The sequence below is a fragment of the Ursus arctos genome, unplaced genomic scaffold (assembly GCF_023065955.2).
Source record: "Ursus arctos isolate Adak ecotype North America unplaced genomic scaffold, UrsArc2.0 scaffold_14, whole genome shotgun sequence".
NCBI lineage: Eukaryota > Metazoa > Chordata > Mammalia > Carnivora > Ursidae > Ursus > Ursus arctos.
The window spans coordinates 8,593,600-8,608,532 of record NW_026622808.1 but is presented as its reverse complement, the minus strand read 5'-3'; the positions used below and the strand labels follow the sequence as shown (position 1 = coordinate 8,608,532).

At 48.6% G+C, this 14,933-nt stretch overlaps 1 protein-coding gene across 2 annotated transcripts in view; it reads right to left on the bottom strand.

The window, feature by feature from the left end:
• The window catches only part of STX8 (syntaxin 8), a 249,021-nt gene that overhangs the window by 24,205 nt on the left and 209,883 nt on the right, over positions 1 to 14,933 (bottom strand). Inside the window, exon 8 of one of the 2 annotated variants that reach the window (XM_048227159.2) lies at positions 616 to 4,720. The exons of the other annotated variant lie outside the window; for it this stretch is intronic. Within the exon in view, the coding sequence (XP_048083116.1) occupies positions 4,704 to 4,720 (17 nt within the window). The 3' untranslated portion in view covers positions 616 to 4,703. Of the gene's footprint in view, positions 1 to 615; positions 4,721 to 14,933 lie in introns of those variants that run through there. 2 annotated transcript variants of the gene reach the window in all.

The following is a 14,933-nucleotide window of genomic DNA, read 5'->3' as shown; positions in this document are numbered from 1 at the left end:
GTCCGAAGGACAGAAGGACAGGGACGAGCAGCTTCTACAGACACTGAGGAGGGAGAACCCCCACGAGTTGGCATCAGGTGGGATATGGGGGGGGCTGAGCGAGAGGAAAGAGCCGGGGACGACTCCTGAGTGTCTGGCTTGAGAAACAGAATGGTCGGTGGGTCTGCTCATCAAAACAGAACACACAGAAGGAAAAGCAGGGCTGGAGGGGATCACGAGCCCAAGTCTGGACATCTTGGGGATTATTTCAAGCAAGTTCTGACAGCACAGTATTGCTTTTCTTCCACTGGGATTATAGAGAACTTGTCTTTGGGGCTAGCAAGCCACTGGGGGGAAATTTCCTATTCTGGTGGGGGGGTTGGAGGCAGACCTACACCTACTTTACGTATTCCAAATGTGAAGCAGGCACTTAGCTTGGAGTGCTTCTCCAAGTGGTAAAAGGGCTTGGGAGGTGGGTCTGGCATCCATGGCTGGTAAAGGCCTCCCTGGAGAGACCCTCTTTGGGGTCTTCCCACGCTCCTGTCAGAGGCTGAGTCTAATGCCGCTTCTCGGTTTTCTCCCCCTTACCCCAAGACTCCCAGATATTCATTTTATGTTTTTGTACATTTGATAAACTTTTGGTTGGCACCTGACGCCACTTTCTTACTATCATCTCCCTCCTCTTTGACATCCAAGAGTGTGGTCCTTCATTCAGTACATTCCTTCAGGCATGATATTGTTTGCGAGTATGGTAAGACAGTTGTCAAGACGAAAGCACGTGACTGGAAGCCATCCTTTCTAGCAACGACACATGAGTGTGCGCAGGGTCTGTTTTCTTAACCTATAATCATCTTCATCATCCTGATCCTTAGACTCAGCTGTTTATCATCGCGTACGGAAAAAAGTTCAGCCAAAGGAAAGCTGGGTTTTTTCCTCTACTTGACACTCCTTTGGCCAACCTATTGGCCAGGAAGGGCAGAACTGAGGCTCTCTTGATCACCTGTGGCAGAATACCCAACTGAGGGAATCTCAAGGAAACGTTCCAAGCAAGAGTTACACTTGCAACTTTGAATCCATGAAATGAGAGAAGCTGTACGGGGATGAATTCTTTTTTCTTTACCCAAACTACAGAAATGCTTGTATGTATCTTCTGGCAAATGGGCATCCAAGATGCCAGCACAGGTGGAAGAAAGAGCTCTTCTGTGGTTGGTGTAGAGACTAGATAGGGGCTCCCCCGGGGTGGGGCGGGGTCAGGCAGTCCGGGAAATCGCACAGGTATCCTCAAGAGGAAAAATGGGGTGTTTGCAAATACAGATCCCCGAACGGATTGAAACCCCAGGTGAGTAGCGTCCGAAAAACCGTATCTTACGAAGCGCACAGGGCAGCCCAGAGTAACCTTGGAATCCTTCACCATCAGAGAATATTTTTTACACTGACAAGAAGTTGTGGATAATTAGAAATGCCTTTTCTTATATGAAGGAGTTTTCTTCCTTTCTCTAAATATTTAACCTTCTGTGTTTGCAATAAAATTCTCCGAGTTTTCATTTCATGGAGCGAAAACATAAACTCAAGCAAAGTCCTCAGCGTGCCAGCTTGCAATGGAGAGCTTCTGCAATGCATCGAATGATCCCCTTCATTCTATAAGCTTAAACTGCACGCGTCTTTTAAAATTAAAAACAAGTTTCTTGAGCAACTGAATGTTTCCAACAACTTCTGTCTGTAGGGATTAAACTACAGTTCCTTTTATTTTCTGGAGTAATTTTATTAATCAAACGCAAAACGGCTATCCATTCAGCGAAGCCTGGTGGAAACAGTAACCTGAATAATATTCAAGGATTTTCTTTTGAAGCCGAAAGCCAGCAATTACTGTACTGGAAAGGACTATTTTACTATGGTGCATTTCCTCAGGAGAGGAAATGATTTTTGAGAATACTGAAGCCTTTTTTATTCTAAACCAGTCCAGCAACACCTGTACACAATCTTTCTAGACAACAATAAGACTTTTCTGAGGTTTCATGTCATGACCATTTAATTTAATAGCTCTGAGAGTTTAAACAGGACACTAATACCTCAGTTAGCTGGCACGATTGGCGAACTGGGGATTCCAGTTAACTTAATTTTTCCATCAACTAATAGTAACCCATTTATGCAATGAAATTTCCTCAGCAGGATACAGGGGATCTGGACATCTCTTTGCAGGTATGTACAATTGTATGTTTTGTCTCTCAGTTTGACATTTTTTTTTAGAAGAAAAAAAAAATCAGCATTTTGCCCCTCCATAAATCTTCAAATTAATAAACCAATAATCAAGCACATGTGAGAGGCCTCACCAAGAAAAAAAGAAAAAAAAAAAAAAAAAAAGAAGGTTAAATTTCACACTGATAGTCTCCAGCTAAAGAAAATAAACCTAGCAAGGAAAATAAAATATATTCCTCTGAACCCACGTAGCGTTCATTTCACATGCTAGGCGTCAAACTGCACCCAGGGGAGACAGAGATAAACAATACATGTTTTTTTGGAACTGAGAGACTCACAGTTTACATATAGGGGAAGTTGAGAACTTCAGAAGATACGAGAAGTGACCGGTGTTTAAAAATTTTTTCTTTAAAAGCATAAAAAGCTACTCTTGCTTTTGAGAAGTTAAGGCAAGTGAAATGTACTTTTTTGAAATAATTAGTGAAAAGAAAATAAATTTAAAGTTGCCTAGATCCTTTTTTTTTCCACCACCAGAAAATAAGGACTGACTTTATATCTTGACTTCAGCTTGGCAGAATTAGAAGGCTTCAAAGTCTCAGAAATGTGGGGCGCCTGGGTGGCTCACTTGGTTAAGCATCTGACTCTTGATTTCGGCTGGGGTCATGAGCTCAGGGCCCTGAGATCCAGCCCAGGGTCAGGCTCCATGCTCAGTGGGGAGTCTGCTTGGGAGTCTCTCTTTCCCTCTGCTCCTCCCCCTGCCTGATCTCGCTCTCTCTCTCTCTGTCTCTCTCAAATAAATAAATAAATCTCAAAAAAAAAAAAAAAGAAAAAAGAAAGAAAGATTCTCAGAAATGTAGCAGGTAAATGGGGAAAAGTAACTGAAGGAACTTTCTGGCTTGACTTGCCTGGGGCCCAAAGACCCCTGCTCTTCCTCAGTCTTGCTAGTTTCTAAGTCTCTGGCTGGCTTTTAATTACCAGATGCAAAGTCTTTCAAAGTCATGGGTGGGGCTTGGTTTCTTTCCCCTGATGGTTTCCAGCAGGCAACCTTGGCCTGGGGATCCTGAGTTTTCTGGAATGCTGGGTTCCCTTCTCCCTGCTTCCCGGGCCCGCCCCACTGGAGATCCTGAGCCAGTGGATTTGGGATGGGGCTCAGGAATTTGTATTTTTAGAAAGACTATCACGTGATTCTTATCATTAAAGAAATTTGGAAAACATGTCCCTGGATAATATGATCTGCCTAAGAATCATGGTGGGGAGGGACAGGGGAAGGGGGGTGATGGTGCTGGGAGGGAAAAGCAGATTCCCAGGTCCCAGGACCTGGAGTGGCAGGTCCATTAGGCCTGGGGTGGGGCTCGACGATCTGCGTTTTCCACGAGCACCTCAGGCAACGTCTGGTTGACAGAAACATTGCCCTTGGTGCTGCAGACTTCAGCGTTGGACACAACCAACCAGAATCAGAAGGAAGCCCCCAGAAAGGTCCGAAGAACTGATACAAAGCTTGGGCATCTGGAACATCTCGGTCCACCCGGGGCTCCGGGCTGCTTCCTGTAATTCCTGATCTGACCCAGTTGGGCCACTTCTCCGAGGCCGGCCTCCAGCAGCCTCCAGGGTTAAGGCCAGGGCACCGCAAGCAACAAGCAGACGGTCTGTGTGGCCCCACGCAGGGGCGGATCTAGGACGCCCAGGGGTACAGCGATCGGGGAAAAGTGGCAGAATGTCTTTTGGAACCGTCATGGCTTGGGGCTATCACGCCTGAGAATCACAAATAAAGCTGTCACCCGTCCACTGCCTGGTGGGGAACGAACCCCGTTACTACAAAGTCTGCTTGAAATCAGCCTGTCTTCACCAACAGTTGCTAAGGCATTCGTGCTTAGAAAAAGAAATACTTTAAAGACAAACAATACCTTCACATTTTCCCTTCGAACATGACTAATTTTACTCAATACTCGTGAAAAGTTGTAACGAACTTCTGGAAACCCCATATCCCTGCATTGCGCACTTGCCAATAGCTGCACGGACCTCTCTCTGGGAACGCCAAGGGAAATATCGGACTTGGTGGGGCTAAAAAAAAAAAAAAATAGGGCAAGATCATAAATGGGAGGAAAAACTACACTCGAATGCTTCCCCATGAAGTCAGTCTACCACCGTTCCATCCAAGCGGCTGAACTCCCAAAGTACCCCAGCAGTTTAGCTGTCTTGATTTCAAACTTCGGCCCACATGGCTCACATTTGCAACTTAAATATTCCGTATGAAAACAAAGTTATTTAACTGTTAGCACAGGCAGGCTGCTTCTCCAAAAGGGACAAGGAAAGGTACATGTTTCAGCCCACACACAGGCACTCATCTCCGACTTGTAAATATCAATGTGCAACACACAATTATTTCGGCTTTGGAAGACTATGCTGTCTGCTTCCTTGGGGCGGGCAGTTACAAAAAATAAAAAATAAAATAAATAAAAATCTCGTCTTGAACACGGCCAGAGCTGAGGATTCTTATGCACGAAGAGTACAAATGGTTCTCTTTCAGTTCAGAAAGAAAAAGCACCTAAAAAAAAAAAAAAAGGTTTGGTGGGGAGGCTTTGCAGTGATATTTCACCTCAACACATCTTTCAAGTTTGATGGCTTGTAAGCGCACGGCTTTGGCTCTGGTCTTCAGCCTTCAGACAACTCTAAGCTGTCCGCAGCAGCTGCAGAGGCCGGGTCTTTAAATGAAATAAAGAAATAATTGCTTCGGGGAACAAAGGGAAGGAAAAAACCCGCTCTGTTAGCTGGAGTACATGGCCCCTTGGGACTGTGTGTGGTATGTGTTCCTGATTAATACTGTTCAGTGTGGTCAAGAGGAATCCCTAACAATCCCAGAGCATCGAAAGAAGTGTGATGTGGTCAAAAGAGAGGGTTTCAGACGCATACCTGGACTCGAATCGCAGCTCTGCCCCTGAGCAGCTAACGTGACCTTGACAAAGGGCCTTGACCTCGCGGGGTCTTCACTCCTTAGCTGCAATATGGGAATAAGACCACCTACTACCTCGAGGGGGTGTGACGGAGACTGGGGAGGGTGACGGATGTAACGTGCTCACTTTGGTCAAACTGAATACTCACGGTTGTACTTGCCCACCCCATCCCCCTCAAAGGCAGAAGAACGGATTCATCGATAAACCAAAAAACAGGGGAGAAGGTGACATCCACTTAGATATGTCAGTAAATGTCAGAAGACAGTCAGTCTGTGGACGACAGAGCACAGATGAGATACACGACTGATGCAGGTGGGAATCCAAAGTGGGAAGTTGCCCCGTACGCCAGGTCCCCGGAAAGGCTCAGGGATGGGGACATACCAGGTCATTCTGGAGGCAGAGCTGAAAACAGCGGGGCTGGTTACAAACGACGTGAGCCCCAGTTACAGCCCAGACTCCCTCTGTCACCCCCCACAACCAGGCAGCTACCTCCCCACTACCCTGCTCGGGAAAGAGGTTCAGTGGACAAAGTGGACGGAGGAGTTGTAAACACGGGGGCAGCAGGCACAGGAGAAGGAAGAGATCAGATGCGAGGTTGAAAATCAGGAAATTACATAAAAGTTTTCACGTGGAATAAAGAGCGGGCTATCCCCTCCCCCTACTGGGCCCCCAGATACCTCCGGCTAAGCTTCTGTTCACAGGCAGGAGACTTAGGTCTCCCCTTAGCAGAAAGGGACCAACCAAAGAGAAAACACCTACAGATGCTAGGGGACATTAGGGGTCCCCAATAAAATGTCTAGGTCCTTCCCTGTCTGATCATACTCTGGGGAAAACTACAACTTAACAGACCCCACCGATGCATATACAACTTTGGGGGTGTCTTTTTGGTGCTTCATTCTTAAACAGTAATGGGTAGCCAAGCATCACTAGACATTTGGCGGAAGAGAAACAGAGAACCACTGCCCCCCCATCATCCCCCCTTCTCCCTGCCAACCACCCCCCACCAAAACCAGAAAAAGGAACCGAGGAAAAAGATGAAGCAGACAACAGAAAAAAGTGTCAAAGAAACACTAATTAATATCCACAGAGAGAGAATGTCTACTAAAATATTTTGTGTCTCTGAAACCAGAACCAAGTGACATTTAAAAATCAGAAAACCCGAGTTACAAAACTAATACAGCAGCAGTTAAACAATTCAAGGGATGGATGTGAAGAAGCAACTGAAGAAATGTCCCAGAAAGGAACAAAAACACAAAGAAATGAAAAACGGGACAGAAAACCAGGAAATTAACAAATTAAACCGGGAGGCCCAATATCCAACCATGAACGTAGAATGTGCCAGAAGGAAAGGAAAGGAAAAGGAGAGGGGGTACGTATCAAAGCTGTAACAGAAGAAAAAATGCTCAGGATGAAGGCCATGAATTCCAGTCAGAAGGGTCCACCAAGTCCCCAACACCAAGACAGGGTGCTGGCATTACTCAGAGGCCTTCCGCGTGAAATTTAGAATATTCATGCTAAGGAAAAGCTCTTAAAAGCAAAACAGGACGTGTAACAAGGTTCAGGAATCAAAGTGGCACTGGACTGCTCGGTAGCAACACTGGAAGGTAGAAGACAAAGAAAGATGCCTTTAGCATCCTGAGCTCGAATCGTCTTTAACTGAAAATTCTACATGCAGTCGATCGGTTAACTGTGAGAAGCAGAATAGAGCTATTTTCAGACATGCCGGATCTCGAGAAATGTGCTTCTCAGGCAGTCCCCATCAGAGAGCCAAGGAAGAAGATTCAAGTTCCAGGAAAGGGGGCTCCGACGGGAGAGCAAGGGGATGAAAAGTCTCAAGAAGACATCGAAGAGAAGTCACAGGGTAGCGGAGAGGCAGGAGGCCTGGAGAGCTCGCAGTCTGGGTTGGAATGGGAGTCTGGGGACCCAGGAGGGGTGACTGCCACATGGAATACGGGCAAGAGGGATTACCTAACGTGCATCTCACAGATCCACAGGCGTTTCTTAGCTCGGTGGCAATTTAGGGCAAGAATTATGATAAGCAAAGGGAAAAGATAACACTAGGTCCGGAAAACCAAAATCCAGTGTCAGAAAGGAAATCTAAGTATAGTAAGCTACGTGGCTCGGTCAAAGACTCCGATATGGTCAAAACGAAAATGCTGAATTGTGATCTACCCAACAAGTGTGACTGAGGCAGAGAGGAGGGGGAGTGTGTGTGTGTTGGGGGGGCAGCCGGTGAAAGAACTAAGTCCATCTTCCACGGCACAAATTTGAAATGGACCCTGCACTTCTGTCTCTGTGAACTACGCCTGGACATTACTTCGACTCATCACCAGGCCGGATTCTGTGTGAAATGCCTACCCCTGCTCCTTGGCATGGGGATCAAGGGCAGCTGTGCAGGGGAGGGGGGTGAATGCCACCCCCATCTGAACCATAGGGATCAAGCAGGTACTGGGTGCAAGAGAGAGAAGAGAAACACAGACCCGTTAGGGCCTCTGCTTGGCTGTCCCGCAAACACGCTGCCACACACAAAAAAGGTTTCAACAAGCTGACAATACACTGATCATCAGAGGACTTTTGAGTGCACCCAACAACGCATGCGCTTCCTTCCCAAAGGGAGAAAAATCTCAAACCACATCATGCTATTGAATAGAGAAGGGACGTCAAGGAGTCTGTTCGACGAGTCCTGGATCTCTGGTTGATAGGCATTCTTTTCAATCCAGTGCCTATCGAGTTCTCCGCATCATGAGTGAGTGACGTAATCATCCTCCGTATGTCCTGCATATACGTACAGAGAAGCACACTGCTCGCTCCCTGGCCCAGAGCACACACCTTCTTCTGAGGCTGTGCTGACTGCCCCCACCCCGCCAGGCTCATTCCCGTCTAGCGTCCTCCGAGGGGAGGGGGGTGGGGGGGGAGAACGTCCCTTTGGGGGGGGGGCTTTCCCACTTGACCTAAGGTCTGCCGCAAGAAGGGGGATACAGCACAGCTGTGATGAGCAAATTCTGGGAAGAAAGGATGAGTCCATCAGATCTGAAAGTAGTATCAACATAAGCAAACATCGCTCATCAACTGAACAGAGAGAGTTTCTGGGTGTTCTACGAAATCACTGTCGAATTATATGCTGCCGTTACTGTGATACATCCTCAGACCAGGAAAATGCTAGCCTTTCTTGAAAAGGGATGTCCCTTTTCTTTTCTGTTAGGTATTGTCACTGTGTAACGCTGGTTTTCTAGGATTCTCTTCTTGGCGCTAAATGTGGTTTTCAAGCATGGCATTAATTTAGTGGCTTGATATATTCTATTTATACTCTTGTCTATGTGTAAACATTTTCAATTTCTTCGGCAGCTTTGATTTTAAACACACACACACACACACACACACACACACACACCTTTTATCGTAAACTACCCCCTATCTTCTTTGGAATACAGAGGTTACAAATTATAAATAAAATGTCTCCTGGGATCGAGGCTGGGCTGTCCTCGTTCCAATCTGCTCTACAAGGTTCTTGGATTCCATGGTGGGAGAAAAAACGAGGCTCTCTGGACAGTCTAGAAGCCTTCCTGGCCGGTCTGCACTGCGTGCTGTTCCATCCTAAAGTCCCAGTCAGCAGGCCAAACTCTGTGAGCTTATCCATTTATTTATGCTGTTGTGTATATTTTGTTGTTGTTTCCAAGGAAAAGTTCTGTTTGAAATTCTCCGGCCTTGCCTTAGTTGAACTAAGGGGAAGCAGGATTGTTTTTCTCATACGCCTATGTGTTCCCGGGTGTTGGAAGCTGCCAGCTAAGCAGACCAGAACTGGGGCTTGGGAACAAGCAGCCCCTTCACGTGGTCAAAGGGACACATCAGACAAGCGGTCCCCGAACACGAATCTCGTCAGGGTAAGAGCAGAGGCATCTTGAGAGCTCGAGCACGGTCTCAGCCGTGGTGCCCGGCAGTGGGGCTTCAGCGCGGACTGGCTTTTGAGACCTACCCCTGCAAGCTTCGGTATGTCACCACCAAGTGGTGGTAGAGAGAGTAACAGGCGCGCAGGGCCAAGGGGGCTCCGGGTTCCCGGTTGGGAGAGGGAATGCTTTTCCAAGCCGTGGCTCGGAATAAAAATAGAATCTGTTTATTAAACTTGTCTCTTTCATAACACAACACAGGCTGGGAAAGAGAACCACTCACTAGACACAATAAAGAGAAAGCATCGCGTGTTTCTCTGGCTACCTGTGCAAGCCAACCTCCAGCATGCTCCGCTCTGAGCCCAGGCCAGATGGAAAGAGGTCTCCTCCTCCCAGCAAACTCGGGAAAGAATCCCCGTCAGCTGTGCATTCAAGACCCCGTCAGCACGGAAGCACCCACTTCTGGTCTCAGGTCTGGAAAAGGAGGTTTCCTTTTGGGCCAGCAAGGTTTCCCGTCACTGGCTCTTTTTCAGAGTTTGCCCCTCCGTTCCTGTGCTCCAAAAGCTCAGGTACCACTGAGAATTCAGATGTCAAGCCCCCCGCCCCATCCTCAAGCACATGGCCTCCCACGCGTCCAGCAAGCTGGCTCTCCAGACACTGTCTGCAATAGATGAAAGGGATCCAACAGACAATGGGACAGAACATGAAGCCTTCGTAGTGTTCATGACGGGTATTGGTTGGATGGGCAAACTTAAATTCAATCCAGCAGCGTTCTGGAATTGGGTCGAATCGCTAAGCAAGCACACACCTCGGTAGCCACGTACCCCCATGTCTATTGACGGATGAGGAAACATAACCTATGGAGCACTTACCGCGGGCCAAGCGTTGTTCTAACGGCCCATCTGTGTCTTAACTCAGGTCATCCTCACAAATCTTAACACCAGAGGGATTTCTCTCTCTCACTTTCTGCATCGCGCCACCCTTGTCCCTAGTAGCTCTCTGCTGGCCGCCGGGTCAAGTTAGCAAGGCTCAGTGGCCAACAGCGCAGCTGTTAGGGGCCATGACCCACACCCTCAGTTTCCGGTGAAGGAAAAACAAAGGGGTGTTCCAGGTCACACAGCTGGTAAGTAATGGGGGGTTCAGATCCACAGTCGGGCTGCATGGTCGTCCTCTGGGCCCCCTACATCCCAAGCCCCCCAAGGAAGTCGTTCGCTCCTCCCCCATCGGGCCAGGGAGGCTTCACAGAAGGTCTGGAATTTAGAGACTAGTACTGAAAATGAACGCATCATAACCCGAGCACGTGAGAAGGGTGGGTGTGAGCAGTAAGGCGGCTTCGGAGAATTCTCGAAGACCCGGCGAAGGTCCTTTTGGGTATCTAACTACAGTGACACTGGGGATGGGAGAGGGTCCGATGAACCCCCTGGAAAACATGACTGCAAAAATAAAAGACTAGAATTGTTCTGGGACTGAATACTGCACACCGTACTTTCCAAAGAGCCTTTACGTATACGATCCATTTTGCGCCTGTAGCAGTTGCTACAGGAGAAGGGGGAGAAGTCACATTTTTTCACTGTGTGTACAACTACGCTGTGCCCTTAGTGCCCTGGGGAGCCGGACACAGAAGACAGTTCCCGGAAGGGGAGATTCCCTGGGGTGGGGGGGCAGGCAACTGCCGCTTCCCCACCACGGCCAGCTCTGGATGACGGTGGAACATCTGAAGCCCAGTGTTTTCGAAGCCGGAGCTGTGTCAGCCTTCTGCTCTTTAGAACAGACATCAAGGAGCAGACTGGAAAGCCTGAATCACCATGCTAAGACTTCTGGGCGCGGGCAGGGTGCACGGGAAAGGACTCTTAAAACAAGCATGAACAGAGGGGATGTGGGGTGCCTCCCTGAAGAGGTGTCAGGAGGAACTGGGGGGCCAGGGAATCCTGGGTGTCAGTGTGCATTAATGGACTGAATTATGTCCTCCCCTCAATTCGTACATTGAAACCCTAACCCCTGTATGACTGATTGAGGAGGTAATGAAGGTTAAATTAGGTTATAAGGGCGGGGTCCTAATCTGACAGGGCTGGTGTCCTTATAAGGAGAGGAAGAGACACCGGAGGGCTCTCTGTCTCCCTCCTCCGTCTCCCTCCTCCTCCTCCCCACTCCTCACAGCACACCTGGCAGAGGGAAGACCAGGTGAGGACAAAACAAGGAGGAGGCCTCACCAGAAACCAACCCTGCCAGCACCTTGATCCTGGACTTCCCAGCCTCCAGAGCTGAGAAAACATGCTTCTGTTATCTCGGTCACCTGGTCCATGGTCATTTGTTACAGAAGCCCTGGCAGACTGACACAGCGAGCCGTGGCCTTGCTAGTCCCAGCCCTCGGCGAGCACTCGCTCCTCTCTCCGCACTCAGAGCTACCTCCTCCGTGAGGCCCCTCTGGCCTGCCCTTGCCACTTCCTCCTGGATGCCCCCACGCTGCACGAAGAGATTCTGTCTGGGAACCCGTAGTAAGTCTGTCTGCCCCTACTAGACGCCAAGCCTCTTGAAAGAAGACACCGTCTTATTCAACTTCACATTCCCAGTCCGGGCATGTAGTGAGCATCGAATAACTTCGAGGAATAAACAAAGAAACGAATGAGTCGAGGACGTCGTCTTAAAAATGTGCGTTAGCGTACATGTTACGACAAGACTCATTCACTCATTTACTCAACAGTCAAGAAGTAAATAGTTTGGGTGGGGGGAACAAAGAAGTAAATCATGAAGAGAGAAAACTAAGAGAACAAGGACATTTCTAGGTGATGAAGAAATGACAAGACGAAGGACTGGCAGCATAAGAGGATACGACACTGCTCACTTGTACACTGCTCACACCGTGTGGCATGACGATGACGTATAATTAAATGTGAAGGGTTAGCAGCACAGAGGAGAAGCTAAGGGGGCTCCAAAGGGGGAGAAACGTGGTGGCTGAATCCTGCCTCTGGTACCAGCTAGGGGACTTGGGGCAAGTCACTTACCTTCTCTGGGCTTCACTGGCCTCCTCCTTTTTTTTTTTTTTTTTTAAACATAAATTTTGCCAAAGTATAACACACGTAGCAAAGGACACAAGTTGCTTGGGGAAGAGCTCGATGAATTCTCTAGTTGCCGCATCTTGTAAACAGAGCTAATGAATGCACCTGTTACGGAGGGTGGACGTGAGGGTCAGACGGTATAATACTTGCAGAGCCCTCAGCCTGGTGCCCGGCGCACAGGCAGCCCGTCGCCTCCCCTTCAGTGGCCTCTGCTGCGTGTAACTGCAGTTCTAAACTAAACTTGATTCGTAGATGGTCCGACCCTGCATCATTTTTATACAGCTTGGTGCTATTCCCCGGACTCAAGAAAAAGGAACGGTGAATCCCGCTCCCAATACACCCGCAAATCTAGCCACTCACCACTGGAGCTGAGCGTGAGGGTCCCCTTTCTGCCCCCCTTCCCCGCCACGCTGGTTCAACGGAGGGACGCTTCATCGACTTAAAATGCCAGCTAAGCTCAGAGTTATAAACAGAGCTCACGGAGCACAGAACAGATGTGGAGAAGTTTGTTTGGTCGGTACATGAAAGAGAGAGAGAGAGAGGGAGAGAGAACGTCTCCGTTTCAGGACGCGAGACTTCTCAAACAAGCAGAGTAAGGGCTCTGGGGCCGGGCAACAGCAGGTACTGGGTAATGTTTGTTAGGGACACACTCAGAAGATGGACAGTTGGGGACCCCGGTGTATCTGGGGCAGATGCCTATAAACCAAGTAACTTCCATGTACCGGACAAGGCCAGACCGAACGGTCACCTGACTGGGGACAACCTGATGAGTAGAAAGAAGTCCTCTCTACTCCCAATGTCTTCCCTCCCAGGATTTTGGGTTCAGGGGATTCTGTTTATGAATCTGTCATTCCCTTACTCTGCTCCTATCTGAAATGGTAAGACGGCTGGCTGGGATGACACTTTCTGTCCCCGGTACGTGAGCATGGATGAACTCGGGACTCCTGTGTTCCTGGGGAGAAGAGGGCGGACAGCGGAGACACGCAGTGACAAGTACATGTGAGTATGTGGAGGAGTGTGTAAGCAGGCAGAGCGAGCGCTGGGAGAGGGCACGGACCGTCCTGGCCCCTGCACCTTGGCCCCAGGCCAGCTCTGAGACCCACAGGCAAGGCCGATGGAGCAACTAGTCCAGGATTTCCTGAGTGGCTTTCCATCCTCCTCCTCACCTTGTCCCGTTCCTGCCTCGTCTCTCGCCTCTCCCACTAACGCTCCGTAAGCCGACCTATTTCTGTTGTTCAACTTTAAAAACCAACCCCCCCCAACCTGAGTGGCACCCATCCTTGCAAACATTCCTCTGCGAGTCCTCAGAAGATCCAGGTTCTTCTAAGTAGCGAGGGCAGATGTGGCTGGAGGGGAATTTACAGTCTGTGACCAATTAGCCAGATGGGCTTACCTTCCCACCTGGTTTTTCTCTTTCGGTGTTTTGTGAGCTCTCTCACTTTCATTGGCTCCCCCGTTCATGGAAGGTCATTTCCCTTTGGCCTTGGGGGTTCACGGTCTGAGGGCCGTTTGGGTTCACATATGCTCTTGGACTTCGGATGGCACTGGCCACCAGGATAAGTTCTCCCCGACATGCGTCTTGGCACAGGCAGCGGGACCTTTGCTTCTAGATGCGTATCTCAACATTGTTTCCACACTTCTGTGAGCTCCAGCTTTGCAGCTGGGGCAAATGTGGTTACACGATTAATTCCAAACATATGCCGCACAGAACGCTGGGTCTTACCATACATATCTGCATATCATTTACAAGGCAAACTAAGGAACTGCTTTTGAGCTGTAAAAACCCATGATTTGAAAGGAGGAGGGGACGGCCTGTTTCTGTCTTCGTTCTTCTAGTGTTTAATGCGATCAGGCTCCTCCTGGCCTCCAGTCAGAGGAGCTGGGCTACTTCTCTTTTTAAAGGTCATCCTTTCAAGTTCTTTGTCACTGTGAATGCCATGTAAACTCCTTTACTTTCAGTCCAGGTTTGCCTTGATCAACCGACTTTCCCGACACTTGGAGATGAAGAGGGCTGTACGTGGTTATCTAGTTGAGATCTTGGAACCCAAGCCCGGTAAGAACATAAATCACAGAAGACAAACATTTCTCTCCCCTATTTTTTTTTTTTTAACAAATTTTCAGGGTTGACTATTCGCCCTATTGTTTCCAAAGCCAAAGAAATTGGACGTGACACGTACCAACAAAGGCGTTACCATGCGTTACACATTCGCTTTCCTTTTCAAAAGCCACGGGTTTACTTTCCCAAGAAGAGTGCCATTTACAAACACAAAACAAAATCACAAATGTCAGTTTTCCTGACCTGCATTTACCTCCCATGCAACCGCTTTTTTTCAAACTGACATTTCCCCTCTGCCCTTTTTTGGATTTATTTTAGACAAAGAGAGAGAGGGAGTGAGCGTGAGCGAGTGAGCACGAGTTGGGGGAGGGGCAGAGGCAGAGGGAGAAGCAGACTCCCCGCCGAGCAGGGAGCCCGATGCGGGACTGGATCCCAGGACCCTGAGATCACGACCTGAGCTGAAGGCAGATGTTTAACCAACTGAGCCACCCAGGCGTCCCTCCTCTCCATCTCTTTATTCCTCCACTGGCAAGGTGATCAGCACGTGCTCTCTCTTAAGCCATCTCTGGGGTCTTTGAAAATTCTGCACAACTTCAGGCCTTTACTACTACTAAACAGAGATCCTTACCCTTAAAACCTATGTCATCCACACTTCCCCCAGTGATGTGCAGTAACTACAGCTCTTCACCAACCAACCCCCAATTTCTTTTGTATACTTGTGGTTTCAGATCAGATCATTTGTACCTTCTTCGGCTCTTTTCATCTTGGCAAACTGATTCCCTGAGTCATATGGAACGACAACAAGCTGACA